General features: G+C 40.3%; 1 protein-coding gene and 1 long non-coding RNA gene across 2 annotated transcripts in view; one reads left to right on the top strand and one right to left on the bottom strand.

Annotated features, from left to right (window-relative positions):
- DDX10 (DEAD-box helicase 10) overlaps positions 1 to 21,717 on the top strand; it is a 191,062-nt gene that overhangs the window by 132,764 nt on the left and 36,581 nt on the right. The window contains exon 16 of the mRNA XM_080580520.1: positions 232 to 288. Coding sequence (XP_080436646.1) covers positions 232 to 288 — 57 coding nt within the window. The remainder of the gene's footprint in view (positions 1 to 231; positions 289 to 21,717) is intronic.
- On the bottom strand, positions 8,160 to 21,052 carry LOC308189956. The gene is made up of 2 exons (XR_013946751.1): positions 20,698 to 21,052; positions 8,160 to 17,457 (listed from the first exon to the last, which is right to left on the bottom strand). It is a non-coding gene; the product is annotated as an uncharacterized lncRNA (long non-coding RNA).

Below are 21,717 nucleotides of genomic sequence, written 5' to 3'. Positions count from 1 at the left end.
TAAGTTTGAACCATTCTTATAGTTCTGATTTCCTTTAAAGATCAAGAATTATAAATAATATCTCAATCAGATCTTTTATATCATTTTTCATCAGTAATGTGTAGGATGAATTCCATCTGTATATTAGATGTGCATTAAACATCTCGGTGTCTGAATTTTAATCTTAAAATATTAGAAGAAAAACATACCGGGAATTTGTTTTAAAACTGTGGATCTTCTTATTTGTTCTAGGAGAAAAGGCTAAAAGAAAAAGCAGCAAGGAGAGAAGCCAGGAATAAGAACGCCGAGGTAAGGATTATTATTTTTTTATTTCTGATCGAGTGAAAGATTGTGGTTTTGAAATTGTTTTTTAATTACTGCATTCCTTTCTATAATAAAGAGGGTTTGATTAATGACTTTTTACGGATATTTTCTTTTTACTTATCTTTTGTCATTCCCTCGCTGTGATGTCGTTGTAATGGTTTATTACGGAAAGGTAATGAGTAGGGTTAATAAGTAATATATAGATGGAAGCCTTTTGGAATTTTAACCACTTTATTTTGTATATCAGGTGAGTTGCCATTTCAGCTGCAGTGCTGATGCCATTTTCTTTTCCTCTGAGTACTTGGACGTGTTTATAACTTGCTGCAGTATTGCAGGCAGTAAGGTTTTTGGTGAAATCTCATTTCAACTTGTTTCTGCGGAACCTTTTCTTTAAGCTGCAATTACTTACACTGAAGTTTATTCCTGCCTCTTGTTAGGCCCAAACCCTTTGCTCCCCTTTTTCATATGTGTTTAACTGTTCTAGTTTTCCATATTCCGTGTTTTTGAGGAACTGGGGTTTCATTCAGCTGCAGTGATTTTCCAGAATATAGACAGGGGAATGTGTGTCATTTCTCACAGTGCATCTCCTATGCTATACAAGAATAGTTGCTGTTTGTTCTCAGCAGTTAGCAAGTATCTTACTCCCTTAGGAAATTGGATAATGTTCTGTTTTTTTTTTCCAAGCTGACCATGCATTGGGAGACCTGAGAATAGGAAGGTACTTCCTACTGTAGTTCTGAAGTGGAAAGTAATTACAGTTTAAGATGGAATGCCTAGTTATACTAAGTATTAATTATGATTTTGTCTTCAGAGTGGCAAGCTATGAGAGCCACTGGCATCATGACTCCCCAGTCAAGCAGTAGAAAATTTCTGTATGTGATTGAATGTATAGAGATGCATAGTTTTAATATATTCAGCAAGCATTGTAGGAAAATTATGGAATGAGTGACTAACAAATGTCTTAATATAGGGAGAAAACACTGATCAGATCAGGCTGCATCGCATTTGTAAATATTTGGCTCCTAGTTCACTTCACCTCTTTTTCAGGAATAAAAAGCCCTATGTCACATTACTCAGCTCCTGGAGAAATAAGCCCAGTCCTCTTAAAAGGCTCTGCTTACTGATGTACTTCCCCTATCCTATTCTTTGGTAATCAAACGGATCTCTCTGCTGATGGGAAATGAAGTAGATCTCTGTTAAGGACTGATCTGTCTGTGCTCTGTGTGAGCGTGCACATGTGTACAGGATGGGTTACGTGCAGAGTCACCCCCCAAAAATTGTGTAAGGTAAAAAGACAATTTGTGTAAGGTAAAAAAGACAAATTTTCTCTCCTCTTTCCAACACCGGCACATTGAATGCTGCCTGGCAGACTTTCTAGTCCTTTTGCAGTGTGCAAGTGGCACATGCTTTCTGTGAGGGTGCCAGTTGCGTAAACCTGCCACTACTTGGACTTCATTTTACTCCTCAAGTGCTTAGCTCGCTCTGTGCAAGAAGAGGCAAGCCTCAGAAGCTGACATAATCCTCTTTGAAAACTGCTGGGCTTTTTGTTTTGTTTAGAGGCTATTTTTGCCAAAACCCTGTGCAATCGGGTCCTGTCACTTTCTGTGGGGCTAATTTGAAGGGAGGATGCTTCCACTGGGAAAGGCTGTGACAGCTTGGAGCTGGGCACTGCAGTCCTGGACATGCAAGGGAGCAGTAGGCGATAGATAAAGGTGGCGGTTTCAGGCTGTGAGGTGTCTGAGGAATTAATTAAGAACACTCCCTGCTTCACAAAAGCTTATGGATGAAGCTATAGCAGCTGAAGCTCTCCATAGTCTGTGTGGGATATGACTCCAGTAGCTCCTATGAGACACCCAGGGGAAAAAAAAAAAAAATACAACAAAGGAAAACAGTAAAACAGAGAAACTACTGAAACAGAAACTAGTTTAGCAAACATACGCTGCCTAAATCAGGAGTTCAGAAACCTTCACATTTTCACTAGTGCTTTCAGAGTATGGCTTGTGACCCACTTGCTCTGCCATACAAAATTCCTTTGTCAATTAATAGGGTTTTGTTAAAAGAGAATAGAATATGGAAAACCAAAAAGCAGCAAAGGTATTTTTAGCTATATAATAATGCAGTTCGGCAGCTGGAGAAAAGGACTAGATCAACAGTTCTGAACAGCCAGTTGCTTCAAAGCAGCTGGGGTCGTAAATTGTTGTTCCACTTCTTCTACCCGCTTCATTCCTGTTTGTTTTATTAACTGCTTCTGTCATATGATAAACTCTGGGTTACAGAGAATTATTTATTGTCTTTCTGTAGTACCAAGCCCACAGGGTCTGACATGACCAAAACTGCTATTTATTTTTCCATTTTAAATATTACATAATAATTCATCAATGACAACTTCTGTATCTCTGCTTTGGTGTCATTTGCACCTTTTGTCCTGACGTTTCTTGTGCTGTTTTGCTGATTGTGCAGTGCCTAGTATGGTAAATCTTAATGTATGCTGGCTTTCTTTCCAAAAGGAAAATGAAAATGGAATCTATTTGGAACAGCTTACAGTTAGTTCATTTTCACCCTTTAACCTATACATCTGTGGGATTTTATCTTTCATCATTATTTTAGCCTTAATTTAATCCTAGTTTCTTTGGTTATGATATTCTTAGTTTTAGGATTTCTCTGGCTTAGGATTTTTCATCCATTTCATGTGCTGGGAATCTTGACTTACTGACACTTTTCATTTACTCTGCCTATGCTCTTTTCACTCGTTGCCTATTTTTGTTTAATAACAGCCTTCCTTCAGCTTTATAGCCCCAGATTATTCTGGGGAGAAGGGGAATATCTCAATTTTTTCCCTTCATTTTAAAGTGCAGGAGTTTTCATGCCTTTCATGAGCACGACTCTTCTGTCTGTATGCCAACAAAGAGGGAAGGTCACAGGAGAGATGGGCCTTACGATTTTTCTCCTGGTGTCACAGGAGCCTACAGCAATTGCAGGGAAGGTTTTCCCCAACCTTTGTTGTACTGGGATGGGCTCTGCAACTGGAATTTAATAACCAATTCTGGCGTACTCTACTAAGTGTCCTGGAACAGGGGCTTAGAGGAGTAGTTAGCCGCAGTGTTATTGACTCCACCTTGGAGAAATCCCTCATGCAATAAATAAACCAGGTAAGAAGTAAGGGCTCTTAAAGAACACTTTGGAGAAAGTATTCCTTGGAATTTATTGCCATTAATTGAATTTGAGCGTAAAGGTATGTGAAATCGGATAAAAGATGTCTTCTATTTATATTAAAGAGGAATTGGAAATAGGTTTAGTGTTTTTTTTTTCCCCTATCAATAGATATTTATTTTTCCCCCAGTGTAGGCAAATTGGATGAGATATTAACAAATGCAGTGTTTCAAGATTGAAAAAAGCAGGTGTTTATCTTTAGTTGGTACTGATAAAATTGCAGTCCTTGAACCCTTGAACAAGTCTGGATACTGTTTGCTGTGGTTTGCTCTTGAAAATGGTCTAGAGAAAATTGAGTAATCATGTTGTCTTTTGATGGGCAAGTAAAGCAGTGTGCGGAAGAAGCAGAAGCACAGGCTGACGGCCGCTGACCTGGGGCCTGGCCATAGCATGTCTCTGTGCCTGAGCAGCCCCATGTGGCTGGCACTTACTGGCCCCGAATTACCCCTTCCCTTCTAGGCTTCAGCTGGTGTTTACTGGTCCTTACTGTGCAAGCAGCTGTTAGCTGCAGTTTAGCTGAATATGACCGTAGTTTTCATTTAGTGAGTTTACTGTTCTGCTATTCTTGTGCCTTAAAACAGTGTTGATGTGTTAAGGAAACTTCCTCGCTTCATAATTCTTGCTTTTAAGAAAATTATTTTTGTAGGAAAGGCATTTTCTAGAAGCAGCTGTACAGCTCTGTGGGACTAAGGGCAGGGAGCAGACCAGGAGTCAGGATAAGGTGATGTTTCCAGCTCCAGCACTGATGTTCTTTGTGATCCTCAGCAGCCAACACCCAACATCATGCAAAAACAATGCAAACTAGCCCCTGAAGGACTGCATCAGCATCTGCTAGAAAGAGCTGGGACAGCATGTGTAAGCAGTGCCAGGAGGTGAAACTTGCTCAGTCATGACAGTTGGGTGGATCACTTCAGCCACTGGCAATCCCCTAGCAGTTACAGAATGAAAAGTACTAAGCATTAAAATAAAAATAAAGCTACACAACTTAGCTGCCTTCCTGTACCTGTCATCTTGAACTTACTGGTGTTGAGTCACTCTGAGAGCAGTCTACCCAAGCACTTCATGTTTTAAGAGTTTACACTGTACGTTGTGTAAACTGGTTGTTTAGGGATTGTCATCTCACCAGTTGCTTAATACAATTTTTGACAGCATTGACAGTTTGGTGGTGAGTGGTGGTATTAACTTCTGCTCATGTTTGACCCTCAACTCGTGCCATGTTGCTTGGATAAGACGATCAGTGTATCAAAGCTCTATATTTTATGGCTTTATACTACACGAGCTTATTTTTCTCTTCGTGTTACTGGATCAGTCACTTTATTCATTATTCTCCTAGAGTCACTCTCTTAAGACTCTCAACACTACAGAAAACTGATTGTGTTGCATGATGTAAAAGTAATATAGCTCTCCTAGGTAATTCACAAGTCATTCATATTCACTGATATGAGTTACTTGACATATAACAGGATGCACACTTCTGGTTGAATTTGCACCATGCTAATGTCCAAAACTGAAAAAGGAGTGTCTGAAAGACTAGAGGCTGTTTATCCCAACATTTGTAAGAAAAATGTTGCCTACTTAAACCTAGGGAAAACCAGCCTGAGCACATGAGAGGGATTTTCTGTTTTAGAAAAGAATGAGGAAGACAAATCATTGTAATACAGTTGAGGTTGGGGATTGTTATCAGGCAGGAAAGCTGATGTCCTCTGAGTACAGAGAGAGATCCAAGTACTCAGTCTTCAGAGGCAGTTTTTCATAGGAATGAATTCTTGCTGAATAATTTTAGAGCATTACAAGATGAACAGCAAAATCAGGATAATAAGTATGCTTTAACATTTCTGATATCCTCTCTTCTTCCCCTGTTCTTCCTCAATGTGTTTTGGTACTCTGACAAGAGTTAGCACTCCTGTATGAGTTTTTACATATTTTATTAAATGTATTCTTAGTACACTGTGTATATAATCTAAAATTTTCTCAGAGTTGCAATGAAGTTAGGAATCTTGGTACTCTGTTATGAAGGGATGTATGTGAGCACATCTACAACACCTGGGTGAGCAGGAAGCATATACTTAAAAGATAAAACCAAGACAGATTAAAGCATTGATATCTGCATGTATCACATCACTGCAAGGTATAATCCTCAGTATAGCATTCTGTTTTCTGCTCCTTATGCCATGCTCTGTTGAGATGTTAACCGGAAAACAACTTTAAAACCCTATTTTCTTTTACTCTTCAGTACCCTCCATGGGATTTGTGATAAACTGGCTGAATGTAGCTCAAGAGATCTTTGTGCCAGGTAGCAAAGGGACAGAACTGGATCTCTTGGGAACCTATTGCCAATAATCCTGTGGGAGAAATATAATTTTCAAGATACGATGAAAATTCGACATCCATTGTATGTCATTCCTGGGGTTACTGGAAATGACTTCTATTACCTGAGAGCTTGGCTTCTGCCTTGATTTTTCCTTTTCCTTGAGAATTTAGCCCACAGCCTTGTCAGTAGGCTGGAGACTCCAGATGTGCTGCAGATGTGAACAGTAGTTTCCTTGTGGAAAGGGGTGTGTGGGACTGAAGGAGAGGAATTTGGTCCATGCCTCCTGTGAGTACAGGTTCCCAAATCCCTTTGACCAGTTTATCCCTACGTGTTCTTGGGAAAGTCTTGTGGGATACCCTGCATTGTGATGGGTAGCTGGTTAATGGTAAAGGTGCTTTGGTTCTGGGTCACCTCTCACAACCTGGTGGATGATGTTGAGGAACCATTGCTTTAGCTCCCTGCGACTTCTAGAAGTGGAGCAGGGTTTCAGGGTTAGATCCTTCTGGTGGACTGCAGGATGTAGACGTTGTTTATTTTGCTCATAGAAGACCTCAGGAGAGGGTTATCATGGCCCAGTAAAGCCTCAAGACAGGCTATGGCTTATCACTGCTGCTTGATAGTTGCAAAAGATTTGCTGAGTCCTCAGCAATCATTGCTCTTGATTCTGCAAACCACAAAGAGAAACAAACAAACATAAAAATAGAACAATGAGAATTCTGTAGCTGAATGATAATTCAGCTACAAAATGTTCCAGTATGTCTTGTGTGGAGAGTGTACAACTGAAATTACTCTGAGAGTTAGCTCCCTTTTATTAAGTCATACTTAAAACAATTTAATTAACCTCGGTTTAGAAGTAGATCTGGTCTCTCCTGCATTCTGTACACATAAAAAAACCAAAACTGTAAGTAGCTGTATTTATTACCATTTTGGTTTTGTAATGTTTTGTATTTTCATGAGAAGCTCTGTGGATGAACAGAAATTTGGAAAATTAATATTGTAACCTTCTAGTTCAGTAATTTCAAACAGTTTTTTTTTCTTTTTTGAGGCAGAATCTCAATTTCAGGTTCAAGTTGTTAAAAGGAAATAAAGAAATAAGTGATTCTGAACTATCTGTATTCTGAAATAATTTTAAAAATAAACATATTCTACAATATTTAAGTTCATATTTGAAAAAGGCTATTATGCCTGTATGGAAATGTCAACTATATTTTGCTTACTGAAAATATCATGTTGATGATTCCAGCTAACATAGACTTAAATTACTTTAAGTAAAGCTGTAATAAGTCCTGCCTTTTCTGCCAATAAAAATATATGATTAAATTAGCTTTTATGTATTGTAGCCCTGAACATATGAGAAGGAAGGATTCTTATGGATTGATTTGCAGTTATGCACACTGCTGCGAACCTTATCATTGCAGCCACCAGCACATGGGGAGTTTTAAAGATGTTTATAAGTGACCATTTATAATAATTGGGTATAGCCACAGCAATTGAATTTTGTGAGTATGAAATTCACAACTCTTATTTTTAATCATATGTGGTATGTAATGACAGCCCAGTGCTCTACACGCAGTAAGCTGATGATTTGCCAGTTATTGAGGTGATTTCTTCCCAGTCTTTGGCAGAAGCATAGCTTTGGGTGGACGTGGACCTTTCACATGCCTGAAGACCCAGAAGGTCTGCTGCAGTAAGGCAGATGCACAGTGCTTCAAAACAAATGCATTTCCATTACAGTGCCTGACACATGTATACTCTGTGTTTGTGTTTGCTTTCAAATTTATGGTAATCAGAGGTATGGTAATGCTTTTTTTGTTAATTAATTTTTGGTTGCAGTTTTGAGAGTGGTTTTGATGCAAGATGTGATACAGGTTTGTGATCACAGAGGCGCAGGAGAGGTGTCCCTTATCTCTGCAGTATTAGGGAGGACAAAAGTTATTGTCTTTATTGTTAAGTGACTTTCTTAAATTTCTAGTATAATTCTGAAGAAATTTCACCAGTATTAAAGCTTTGCAGATTGCAGTGTTTAATTCAGTATTCATTAGGGAACTTTTTGTTTCTGGTTTATCCATATAAATTTGAAATAATTAGAACAGGATCTTTGGAGCTATCTTAGACTTACTTTCACAGCTGAGCTCCAAAATTTTCAACCTGTTAGAAACATGAACAGCAATGTTTTGGCATTGGGGAAAAACTGAGTATTTTTTTATTAAAGGCTTAGGCTACCAAAATTGCAAGATTGTGAATTGAAATAAATATGCATTAACATATATGCATTTCTCTCTTTCTCTGGAATCCTGTGGGCTGTGTTACGGTTTATTAGGATCATATAGAATCATTAAGGCTGGAAAAGCCCTCCAAGATCATCTGGTCCAACCATCCCCCTACCACCAATGTCACCCACTAAACCATGTCCCCAAGCACCACGTCCAACCTTTCCTTGAACACCCCCAGGGACGGTGACTCCACCACTTCCCTGGGCAACCCCTTCCAGTGCCTAACCACTCTTTCTAAGAAGTTTCTCCTAATCGGCACCATCTCCCACTGCAAGGTAGCCCATTTGTTGAGCCATGGATGAATTGGAGATGAAACGAAGAAGACTGCTTCTTATATCTGTGGTAAGGATGAGCAAAATGATCCTGGGGGTACTCAGTATCTGCCTCCTTTGCCACGAAGGGGCTTCCTCTGATGTCAGCTGCCACCTACTCTGATGTCACCTCAATGTACGCTGGCACCCACCCCATAAAAGGGGCTGCCCTGTAGCTGGCGACCTCTTGCCAAGTTTCTTGCTCTTGGAATTCAAGGAGACTTGGAATAGACAGGGTGCGAGGAAATCAAATGATGCGGCTAGTGAGGAAGAGGTATGTTAACTCTCAATAGCTGTAGAATTAAGGAGTGCTTTGGCACCAGTCCATCCAGGCTCTTGAAGGGGGATCAGCAAATAACCGAGTAGCTGCTCGAGTTGCTGTTTGAGCTCTCTTTCCCCTTTGCACAAAGGAGGTGTGTATTATTCCATTCCCTTTTCCTCCTTTCCTATGTCTGTGGGCATCAGGAGCAGGATTCCACCGTCACATTCCTCCTCTCACGTGGCAGTGTGCTGGACCACAGGGAGAGCGGTAAGAGTTACTCTTGTGCAGGTTCGTTTCTGAGGCTAATGACTGAGCGCCAGTGACTTAGGTTATATACATTTTTCCATTTGAATGCACATTTCATCAATCCAGTATTTCAGTTCAATAGCTGTATCTAGAAAAACAGTAAGCACGCAAGAAACCAAACAAGAACAATTTGTGTATTGCAGAGCGCAAACCACTGAACACAGTGTATTCAGGGGCAAAGACCTTCCCACCTGAGCTTCAGATTTCCATTTCAGCACTGATTGGATGTTTTCATGCTACCTGCACAACACCATGTTCTGTAAACTTAAATAGGGGAAGAAGAGCACACTGGGACTGTTTTGTATTTCTAGCCTGTTGCTCTTTATCCTTTCTCTTTAATTAAAAAATGTGAGAGAGAGATTGTTTAAGGTGCTGTGATCACAGTTCATCAGTATGTAAGCCTTTTGTTTTTCACAATGCTCTCTTGTAAAGGTAGCAAGTGTGCAGGTTAAATGTAACTAGCCACTGGGATGTGTTTGGGATTCTTGGCTTCCAAATTTTCTTGTTCAGTTTCTTCACTGATTTGACACTCTCCTCAGCAGTCCCAGCCTCAGCAGAACGTAAATGGCCACATTGCCCTGACTTTGGTCAAGGAATAAGAGGAAATGGACAGTGCTGGAGCCACACACTGGTGTGTATAGTAACTAGCGTTTAAATTTTTCCTTCTTCTCAACCACAAATTTTAAATGCTTTAAAGTATTTGCTGTTCTAGCATTTGCTCTGTTCCATATATGTTTTAAACAGCAGATCAAGCTTTTTATTATTGTGGAGCTCTTATTCTTTGTGCCTCACCACAGTCCTTGGATGCCTTAACCAACAGAGCACGGCAGAATAGCCTGGAACTGAAACTTTGGAGACCCTCTTCTCTGTCTGCATCTTCAGTCCTGAAGATGTGGGAAACCCCAAACAATCCAGATCTAGTAATCTGAGATTTGCAACAGCTTTCACACACAGTTTTTATTTGTGAAGTTGAAATTCTTTCTGTATTTGTAAGCCTTTTTCTGAGAGCAATGCAATCTAGTGAGTATATGTTCTTCTGTGAACAGCACTTGTATTCACATGCCTCAGTTCTGGCTCTATGAAGTGCAACCATCTGCATAATATTTATAAGTAAGCTGGATCAGAACTGTTCAAACCTCTTTATTTGCATCTGGGTTTGTTCTGGTATTACTCTGAGTCACTTCCCAGCTTTTGTTATGTTTGAAACTTCTTTAGAGCATAGTCTTCAGATGCTGGGACTCTACTCTGCTGCGTATCTCAGGTATAAACTTCTTAAGAACGAGTTACTTGGCTGATGAGCAGGGTTAATCTTTCAGATGTGTTTGGATGATGCCGACATCCTCATGCAATAAGGAATCATAGTTAGTTTAAATTAAGCAGCTCTGTTTTCTCAGCATCGCCCCTGTTTAGATTCTTGGAACGTGTTGCTTGCAGCATTCTACGTAGTCAGCTATAGCTACTCTCAGCAGTCGTAATTGCTACTAGTGATGAAAATTGATTTGTGCAATCAGAAAATCATTATCTGCATTCTGACTGATAATGCTGCAGTTGCCAATGTTTTAAAATTCTTGTGATGGCTGTTTTCAGAATACTCCCGGGTCATGTAGTCACCAGGATTCCAGCTGCTTTATGCTGAATTTTACGTGAGCTTTAAAAGAAAAGGAAAAAGCTCTTAATGACTGTCTCAATATGTTTTTATCTCAGACCATTCTTAAAGATTCTGTGTTTTGTCAGATTCCTCCTTTGCCAAATACACTAGATCTGCAGTAGTGCACTATCCCAGCGTGCTTTAAGACAGCACTCAGTGTACATGGTAGGTATTCTGTTCTTTTGTATTATCATCTGCATTGATAAAGCAAACAGTTTGTTATTAGGAAACTTCAAGCTAGTAATAAACATGTATGGTCATTTAAACATCCTTCATGGATGCAGAGGAGGTTCAGGTTGGTTATTAGGAAAAGGTTCTTCACCGAGAGGGTGGTCAGGTACTGGGGAAGTGGTCACAGCCCCAAGCTTGCTGGAGTTCAAGGAGCATTTGGACAAAGCTCTCAGGCATGTGGTTTGGGTTTTGGGCAGTCCTGTGTGGAGCCAGGAGCTGAAGCCTTGTGGGTCCCTTCCAACTCAGGATATTGTGTGTTTCTATGGAGAGTCCAGTAAGCCCCAAACAGAACACAGCCTTCTCTTCGAGAAGTCCATTAGGACTCCTGGTGTCTTTGTATGCTGACTCCAGGTCTCCCTCAAGGTTTCTTTGCCTTATGGCAAGGCACAACTTTAATTTTCTACCTTCCATTTATTGTTTTCTTTCCCTCTTGTTTTTTCTCTGGTCTTTTATGAATTTTGGGGGAGTTTCTGGGACTCTTATCTTTTGCTCCTTCTTCTGAAATTCCAGCTGCTACTCCTTCTGTTGGGTTACTTTGTGCCTTGTGGAACCTGAGAGTAGAAACAATGGAGAACAGCAGGAACGAAGATAATAGCATCATCTGGAAGCAAAGCTTTAATAAATGTGCTTGGTATTTTTAGGGAAAGGTTGGTGAGTTTTATTTTGGTTTTATTGTTTTCCTTTTTTTTCTTGATTTCCTTCTGTACTGTGTCATACTTTCTTGACATTGCTTCAAGAAAATGCATACTGGTTGTGTTTTGCTGGGCTGATCCGCTCTAGTATGGCTGAATAAAAGTTTGTTTTCCAGTGCCCCCATTCCTTCCTTCTGTGGAGAGCTGAGAGAGGCTGTCTGTCTTGCTCCTTGCACACATTCATATTCTTGCAAGAAACCTTTTGCTAAAAGAGCATCAGTAAGGGTTCAAAGCTAATCACTCCTAAGCTAAGAAAAGCCAGCATTAAAGTTGGCAGTGCTTGTCCCTTTCTGTATAAATCCGGTGATGCAGATTAGAAGAGACGATTCTGTTTCTCCCCATCCGCTGGCCTCAACTTCCTGCTGAGCCAGATCTTCAACTTGGAGCTTGCTTAGTGTACAGCCATGAGTGAAGGAGGCTGTGTGTTTTTCAGTTATTTAGGATTTTCATTTGCTCATCAGAAGAGTGCCATCCATTAAATGGCTTTAAAAAAACCTCTCGTGACAAACGACACGTCCACATAAACAGTGAGCTGGACTGTTGCTATCAGCTTTATTTCTAGCATTCTTGAGTTCTTGATTTTTGCAAACTTGAGTCATCTCTTAAGAGACCCTATTGAGTGTACAAGCAGAGCCATTTGGCTTATTTCCCAGAAAACTCAGGTTTCAGTCTTTGCTGATGTTAATTTTGGGAATCATAGAATCATTTGGGTTGGAAAAGACCTCTAAGAGTAGTTGGGTCTGGGAAACCTGAGTTCTCTTTTGGATGGGCAGTTGTGATATGTAAATTGTCTTTTAAACTCTTAGAACTACTCGCGTGGACTTATATGACACCTTTTTTTTTTTTCAGAAGGTTTCTGTGGGAGGTGCAAATCCACGGAGCCTCAGAGTAGTTGTGGAACTATGTGCTGTTTTGGCCCCTGCAGCTCAGAATGGATGTTGTAGTTTTCCTTGTGTTTTCTGGAGCTCTTTCTACACAAACAAACAAACAAACACCCAATATCAGTAGGGAAAAAAGGCAAGCTAGGCTAGGATAGATAACAAGGTATTTCCTCAGTGACTGAAAGTACAACTCTTCATTAACATTTTCAGAAGGTAAGGTCTCCCACCCTGTGTAATTCCTTCTGAAATCAGGCTCATGCCAGACATGTAGCCCAGCTTTGGTTTGGCTCAGCGAAGGGATTGAGCTCATGTTTCTCTCCTCCCTCTCTGACCACTCAGTGCAGAGCACTGTGAAAAACTGGTGGAGTAAAACTGGACAGGGGGAACATGGAGCCATTCTCAAACCTTATCCTTAATTGTGAGAGCTGGAAATCTAAGGCTAGTGAACGGTTGGTTTGCAAACAGTTTGCCAAACATTTGAGATTGAGCTTCTTAACTGGGATGTTTAATTTCCTTTACATAATTTCTCTCTCTGTTACTGTTGGGAAATGCAGTTTGCTGCATTACAACAGCTGAGAACTGCGACTTGGGTGTGAGGTAACGTACAGTCAGCATGAATGTACCCACGCCAGAGCTCCGTGCATAGTTCTTGCAAGGTGTGTTGTGGCATTCCTAGCCATCAATCTTACTTTTTAGGCCTGAAATTCCCTAAGATCTGGAAATAGGTTTGCTTTGTGGTAACTACGTAGATGCTCAGTCAGTGGTTATTTCTGTTACACAGATGGTCACAGCCTGCCTTGCTGTTTGCCTGGTATTTGCCTGCAGTCTCATTTCCTCTTATCCTTTCTTGTGTTTGTGCAGGTTTTTTTCTGGTTTTGTTTGGTTCTTGATTTTCCCTTGTATTTGAACTTTCAGTTAGAAAAGGAGTGATTAGTGGCTTACCACATGAGATTTTCTAAATTACTACTGAAGAATGGAGCAGTGTCCATAATAATCTGAGAGATTTTTGTTCTCACGTTGTTGTCCACTTGGAACAACAGCTGGGAAGGGGACCTTGTAGTTACAGGGTTTTGTTCTGGGCTTCTGTTGTGCAGAACTTCCCGACCATTTCCCATGTGGTGGTTGATACTCAATATAGACAACTGACCCTTCAGACTAATGTGGGATCGCCGGATGCCCTTCTGTTTGTGGCATGGGAGAAAAAACAGCCCCATATCTTCCAAAATAGGTTGCTACACTTTGGTAGCAACTTTGGTGGTATATTGACATTGGTCTTCCTCCTGTGTTGTGGAAAGTAGTTCTGTATAGATAGAAGTGCCTTGGAAGCAGTTATGCCAAGCAGACAGCTACCACTGATAGAACAATAGGTTCAACATTTGTCATTGTGGAGAAAAACCCCAATATTATGCTGAAAAAGCACTTTTAAGCCTTCTATTTGCCACTTGGTTTTTCTGTGTGTAGTTATAAGGATAACACCATAGCAGTTTTATAAAGTACTCCATACACATATGATCTTTAGGTTACTGTTTTTGCAATACAGCACTCCTGTATATTGTATCAAAAATGAGTTTTTCAAATGGATGTTCATAAAGATGATTTAAAAATCCAGTCAGCAGCATGTAACAGGATTAGACTTAGTTTATACAAGTATATCGCTACCCTCCGTTCATCCATGTTGGACAACCTGACAGAGCTTTGAAATTTTCAGCACGAGGAATTGTGGGTGGACAAGGGAAGGTGAGTGATTAATTACAGTCACAGTCAACTTACATTTACATGATTTACATTAGCAGCTATTTGAGCTGAAAACTCATAAAGATCAGTAGGCTTCGCTTTTAATGGCAATCTCAAACAGTCCATTTTATTTGATAATTCATGTGCTATTAAAGATGTCAAAAGTCATTAGCATTTTTAATTTCCTGTCAGCTAATATTCTAGCAGATCGCATATCTGTAAAAGTAGTGCTTAGAGTAATTATCACTACGATCAAAGTATTGACTGACTTAGGAGATGCATGCAGTTTAGGAAAGTTGTTCTTCCCAGGTCCTTGAGCTCGTGTGGCAAAGCTCCGTGAATAATACAAAAGCTAACTTCCCCCTTCTTTGGTTAATGTTGTGTTACTCTGATTTATTTTTTAAAATCATCCTTGTGTTTCTGTTGTTATGTTTAGTTTAGCTGAACTTTCAAATTCTCTGGCATTATTTTTCTTGTACCAGGTTAAGAGTTGCCACCATTTCTGTGATTCTGTGACCTCTAGAAAGTATAATTGGGATGAAGTCTAGTTTATCCCCATGAGAAGGGCAATTGGAGTCGTTATCCCTGAGCAAGTCTGGCCAGTGAGGTGTTACAGATCGCGGTGTGAGAGTCTGCTGTGAGGGTGCTGGGAAGCGTTGTTTTCAAACCACAGAGGCTGTACGTGAATGCAGCTGTCCTAAGGCGTAAGCTGTCAGACTGGGGTCAGAAGATACCTTATACTTCTAGAGCTTAGCTTTTGGTTTCCTCTGCAACAGCAAGGAAAAGAAATACACAACAAAGCAGATAATATGTCTACAACTCTGTGAGTTTCTGGGCAGTCCCTTTCAAAAAGGATATAGAGAGAGTGGGACAGGTGTGGACAGTGGCATGAAAATGTATTGGATGATTCCTGTTAGAGATTCTCTGTTTGTCCCGGAATGCCGATGGCTAAACCTGCAGGAACGTGTGCACTGCTGGAGCCTGTTGAAGGGACCGACAGTGGGTTTGAAACGGGCTAAAGAAAAAAAAATCGTTACATATCAAAATGTATGTAAATATACATTTTTACCAAGTTTAGAGTAGCATCGTAGATCACATTGTGACTGCATAATGAGAAACCTACAGTTTGAGAATAGAAGAGAAAAACTTAGGGAGGTGTTATTGCTCTGTAGCTGCCCAAATGTATCCTCTGCTTCAAGAATCCCTCACCTGCTAGGCACTGAAGCTGGAAAAACGTAACGGGGAAGCATCCATCTGGTTGCCCTCTTTCACAGTTTTTCTGTAAACTTCCAGTGTGGTTTCCATCACAGACTAGGCCTGAAGGGCCATTGGCTTGACTTAGGACAACTGTTTTCATATGGTCCTTCATGCAGAGGTAAACCTTTGCACTGCCTTTCCTTTCTCTCTCATAGATCACTGTTAACCCAGAAATCCTTCCTGTAGTTCGGCTGTGTCAATCGGTTTGGGCCTGATCTGAACAAAAGACACAGTTAGACAGAGCTTGTTGTCATCGTGCATGAGTCATACTAACCTTTGCTTAGAATTTATGCTTTGTTGATTGTATCCTTTACTACCTTTTTCTCCAGGGATATTGTTTTTATCTAGCAGGTTTCTAAAACGATCTTTTATCCTGTTTTGTTTTCTTTTGTAAATTCCTGTAGGTTTTTTTGGTGGCTGTTCCTGTCTTGTTCACAAAGTGTTATTTTCTCTGATAAATAGGAGATGACATTCTTTGGAGTGTCTGCTCCTTTTCTTTCTTGATTATGAGCTAAGCTCACTGTTTTGCTTCTTAACAAATGCTGTTAATTAATTCCCGAGAAGTACCCAGGTGATACTTTGAGGGTTGGTCCCAGATTCATCAGAGCAGATCTGTTTATTTTTTATGCATGTGTTCCCCTTTGATATATCAGATTTACTGGATATCTGCTTACTGGTGATGTCTGGTGTCGTGATGGTGAGGACGTTACAAAGACTGGTAATGGGAATCACATATGTGTTGTGATTCAGCTGTGTACTCTCATTTCTGTACTCAAAGTGTAATTTGTACTTGTGCGTTGATTTACGTACATTGCTGTATCAGTCTTTAAGTAAAAATCCTGTGTAATGTCAAATAACTTCAAATAAGTAGCCTTGATATTAAACATTCAGCCCTCCACATGTGGAGTGTTTGGAAGAACCTTGTCAGAGAGTATTGGACTTGGACAAGCAGGGAGCATCTCAGTGGTCTAAAACTAAGGAGGAAAATTTTGGGAAGTGGAAAGGAGCACAGATACAGTCTGTGAGGAATGGTTGAAGGAGCTGGACTTGTTTAGTTTGGTGAAGAGTATGCTAAAGGACAACTTAATAGTGCATTTGAAGGGCAGTTACAGAGATGGTGGAGCCAAACTATTATTGGTAGTGATAGATGACATAGTATGGGGCAGCAGCCAAAAATTGTGACTCAGGAATTTTTGATTGGATTCTCAGAAAAACTTGTTTACAGAGAGGATAGTGCTGAACTGAAACAGGTTACCCGGAGAGGCTGGACTTCTCTCGTTGGAGGCTTTCCAGGCTCGGATGTACCAAAGCCTCAGCTGACCTGATCTAATGGTGGTGATAGTACCAGTTTGCATGGGAAATGAGCCTAGGGATCTCAAGAGATCTCTTTCCACCTACCTTTCCATCTCTTCCCTGAATAGCACACTCGGTTTTTTGGTTCCTTCCTCCAATCTTTCTGCTTCTAGAGTTAGACCTTGGAGTTTTCAGTCAGTAGGAGGTGAGCAGATAGCAGGCAGCAGCTAAATCTGGCACTGAAAAAATGACTGTGCCACCTGCTTGTTCCTCCAGAATGCGTCTTAGCACTACACTACTACATACAGTACCTTCTTTCTTTAAATAGTTTTATTTTTCCCAGTAAGATTATACAAAAGTTACATAAAGGTCCCAGTTGACAGATGTAAAGCAAAGAAACAGCTAAAATTAGAAGAGGTAAAAACAAAGGCTGGGAAGCTGTCTGAACAATCTTACCAGCAACAAATTTATGCTGCATTCTGCCAGTTAGGTCTGCTCTGTTTATTAGGTCAGGCTGTAGCTCAGACAGAGTTCAAGGATCTGTAGAAAAGAGTACGGTAGCGTGCTGTAAAAAGGCTTTTTTAACTTCATTAAAGTTTCTCAAAAGTTGTCAAGTCTCTGAAGCTGGTTGATCACAGAATCATTACGGTTGGAAAAGATCTCCAAGATCATCTGGTCCAACCGTCCTCCTACCACCAGTATCACCCAGATGTTGGGATTTGGCCCTTGGCAGAAGGGAGGTCCACTGTTGGAGCATCCAAAGAGAAAAAAAGATAATTTATGAACTTTGAAGATATTTCTTGAATAAGATTATCATAAACGTACAACAATGGGATGCAATCAACTGTTAGAGAATGGACTTTTTATACTATATTCTTACATCACAAAAAGGAATTTTCTAGTAAATGTATTTGGGGGGAAATTCTTTCCAGTTTTCTCTGTTGCTGGTGAATGTATACTTCATCCATACTGTGGCAGAAAAAACAGGTTCACATATTTAATTAATCTTTAAGGATTTACTACAGGTACATGTCAGGAATAAGCTTGGGGTTGTACTTTGCAGCATGCTGGCTTCCCTGTGTGAACATGCTTATTCACAAGAAGCCATTGTGAAGTGGTAGCCATTGCTCTTCTCAGAGTCATCTACTTCGATTACCATGGGATGAAAGCACTCTTACAGGTAGTCAGTGAGGAACTGTTGTGAATTCACAGTCTAGTTGACTCTGTAGTGGTTTCTGGTATCTCTGTTCTTATGAGTGGTAATGCTGGTGTTATTAAAAATGTTAAGAAAGTACCTAAATGTAGTCAAAGATTGAGAGATTTACACAGGTAATATTGGTGGCTCCTGATCGACCAACTACAATACCAATTCTGTTAATTAGCTCTGCTTAAAAAGGAATGACATAATTCATTATTGCAAATGCATGAGAATAAAGTTTTCCAGTTGCTAAACAAAATCTGCTTTTTTTCCCCCCTTTTATTTTCTTGTATGCATTTGGAAGACAATTCCCTTTATAATTCATTAGGCATTGTATTTTAGAAACAGTCTTTGGTTGAAATTGTTCATATTTTTACAGATTGCTAATTGCACTTGACTGTCAGACACAGAGTGAATTAAAGTCCTGAAAGGCTTCTTGGTAGCAACACAAATGAGTATTAAACAGATTAATATAGTCTGCATGTGTTAATAAAAAAAAATAAAAAAAATCCTGTGTCACTGAGAACATTCACAGTAGCATCAAAATATTTCAAGCTTCAGGAAGAATATCCTACTGTGTGACTGACTAGAAGATATGTGACAAAATATCACTGCACCTGTTCTTACAGATAGTTAAAAGAATATTAGTGCATAAAAATAATTGTGTAATCCTATTCTCTAATCTGCCTCCACAGGCAGCTATTGACTTGATGGAAGAAGCAGTTCATGACAGTCTGAGACTTATATTCTTCTAGGCTTTCTTTATGTTAAGCTCTATGAATATAAGGATGGATTTCTCTAATAAGGAATGTTGTTTCAGCTTATTTTTAACTTTCAATGTAAGCAGGAGATATGAGAACAATTTTGTTCAGATATGGTTTGTTACATTGAGAACAAAGGTAAGAGCTGACTCGATATGCATGTTGTTCTCTTATAGACAACACCTAACCGAGTCTTTTCCAGATTATGAACTGTCTGCCAGTTTTGAACCATGTCTACAAGGCCCCTCTAGAGTAATGAGGCAGGGTGAAGTGACTTTGCAAGGGTACAAGGAGGTTCTGGAAAACTCATGGCCAAGAGAGAACAGAGGATGCATTTGGTCTCAATGGTACACTCTGTGTGCCTGTTGGACTACTTCTCATTAACTGATGCAAGTTGTGAGATACAGGATTACGACAGTGATTCATTCAAGTCCCACTGCTGTTCTCTGCTAGTGGAGTCTGCTTTCAGAGCAGAATAACTTTCAGAGAAAAAGGTAACTTTCAGAGAAAGGCAAAGTACATTGTAAGGTTTCTAGCCAGTATGGGTTGTTGTATAATAGGTATTAGTTCCTCTTACACATCACAGAAAGTCCTGCAGATCATGCTGTTTGCTATCCCATTTTAACACTGCAGTTACGAATGTTAGTCCTAAAAATGACCAGTTCTCATACACATTGCATTTTTACTTTGTGTGAGAAATGCTGCTGTAGTCTCTTCCTTTCACCTATTCTGCCTTCTGGCTACAGTCTAACCAGCAGGATCCAGGGACGAAGAGCATGCTGTTTTCTAAACAGGTAATAGCCGCTAGAGTTTTCCTGCTTCCTGAAGTCTGGAAGCATTCCAAAGAAGTAGAGCATTTTCTGATTGTGTGTGTTGTTAAACAAAGATGATTTGGCCATGGTGAAAGCTAATTATCTTGTAGATAGAATTGTCCTGCAGTTTTACCATTTTTTTTAACGTTTGTCAGCTGTACCTCAAAACAAGCTGCAGTTTTTTTCAATGTAGATGTTTGATACCATATCCAGAATACAAACAGGTGAATAATTTTGAATACACAGCAGGAAATTGAAATGTTCGAGTTTGGCATTTTTTGTTTGTTTGTTTGTTTATCTGCTGTCTTTGTGGTGATTTTGAGTAGGGCTTGTATCTTGTCCCTCTGCGTACTGATCTCTAAAATTACCTTTGGTAGTAAGATGCCTAGCATCTTTGAAGTTGTCTTCCTATAGTACCATCCTTTGAAAGGCACCTTTAGTGCAAGCACATTTAAAATTTTGGGATCAAAATCTCTATACTAGCGTGAAAAGCCGTTTTTAAAAATTGAGCTAGTTGCCCTGATTTATGTTGTATTATCAAATAACATCATACAGCATCTTTTCAGTGCATTTTACCCGTTTCCTGGCTCTCAATTATTGACAGCTTGATACATCAAATAGATCTATAGCTGCTTGAGTTATTCATCCATAACCTTCACCATTCACTGGAATTACTTTCCATCAGTTTTTGCATATCACTCCTTTTAGACAGCTGTATAATGCTGAAGATGTCAGTGAAGAAGTCTCTTTGCCCATCAATCATTACAACTATAATTTTTCTGTTATTATAATAATAAATGCATTGTGTGATATTTGTGAGCTAAGATACTGAGTTGCCTATTGAAAAATTATAACAAGGAATAATGACAAACTGTTGCCTGTACTGCATTACCAACAACTATCTAACATGCCAAAGAAGCAGGAGATGTCCTCTAAAATTCTAGTCATATCTAACAAACTGGCCTTAAAACAGCTTTTCCACTGTAAGAGGCTGTTAAATGAAGCAAATCTGCCTTTAGTCTAATTTAAGGTATTTCTAGAACACTCATTGCTGGCGAATGTAAGCCTCATTTAAAATAATAGTATAGAGGTCTTCACAAACTGATTTTTTAAATTGTCATTTAGCTCTGAATTCTGAAATGCTATTCCTATGCGTGCTACTTAGATAGGATAATAAATTGTAAAGTATTTTAGCCTGTCTAAATTTTGCAAACCTTGTGGCTGTAGTACTGAGTGCCTCGTGATCTTTTAATGCGGTTTTCCTCACAGCAGCCTGTGATCAGGATTTACTTCTGTTCTGCAAGCAAAGAGCAGAGTGAGATACGGCAGGCATTCCTTACACTTTGCTTCTGACTGGGCTGGAGTAAAGAGCTGATTCAGTCTTCCCAAATGCCAGGCTAGTTGCTTGCTTAGTTGACAGTCCTTCTCTGTTATCTGAAAGGCTTTTATAAATGGAAAGGTGGAATTAAAAAAGTAAAGGTGGAATTAAAAACAAACGAACCATGCATACGTCGTTATCATTGTTTGTGGTGGTTTTATGCAGTTGGGTAGCTGAGCTCCACTGCAACTACTCTCTCAATCCCCCTCCTCCAAGGGAAAGAAGGAGAAAATACGATGGAAAGGACTCAAGGATTGAGATAAGGACAGGGAGATCACTCAACAATTATTGTAATGGGCAAAACAGACTCAGCATAGGGAGATTAATAAAATGTATTGCCTATTACTAACAAGCTAGAGACGTGAGAAACAAAAAGAACCAACTAAAAACACCTTCGCCCCATCCACCCTCTTCTACCTCCTCCCCTGAGCGGTGCAGGGGAATGGGGGGTTATGGTCAGTCCCTGACGCTTCGTCTCCGCCACCCCTTCATGGTCCCTCCCTGCCCCTGCTCCCCATGGGGTCCCTCCCACGGGATGCCGTCCTTCCCGAACTGAGCCTGGGGGGCTGCCCACAGGCCGCAGCTCTTCCAGAACTGCTCCCACACGGCTCCGTACCACGGGGTCCATCCCCCAGGAGCAAACTGCTCCAGCACGGGTCCCCCACGGGCGGCAGCTCCCCCCAGACCCCCTGCTCCTGCGTGGGCTCCTCTCCACGGGCTGCAGCTCCGGCCCGGGGCCTGCTCCTGCGGGGGCTCTCCATGGGCCGCAGCCTCCTCCAGGCCACATCCACCTGCTCCACTGGGGGCTCCTCCACGGGCTGCAGCGTGGAGATCTGCTCCGTGTGGGACCCGTGGG

The sequence above is a fragment of the Anser brachyrhynchus genome, assembly GCF_964034855.1.
Source record: "Anser brachyrhynchus genome assembly, chromosome: 1".
Lineage (NCBI taxonomy): Eukaryota > Metazoa > Chordata > Aves > Anseriformes > Anatidae > Anser > Anser brachyrhynchus.
This window is presented reverse-complemented; position numbering and strand designations above follow the sequence as displayed.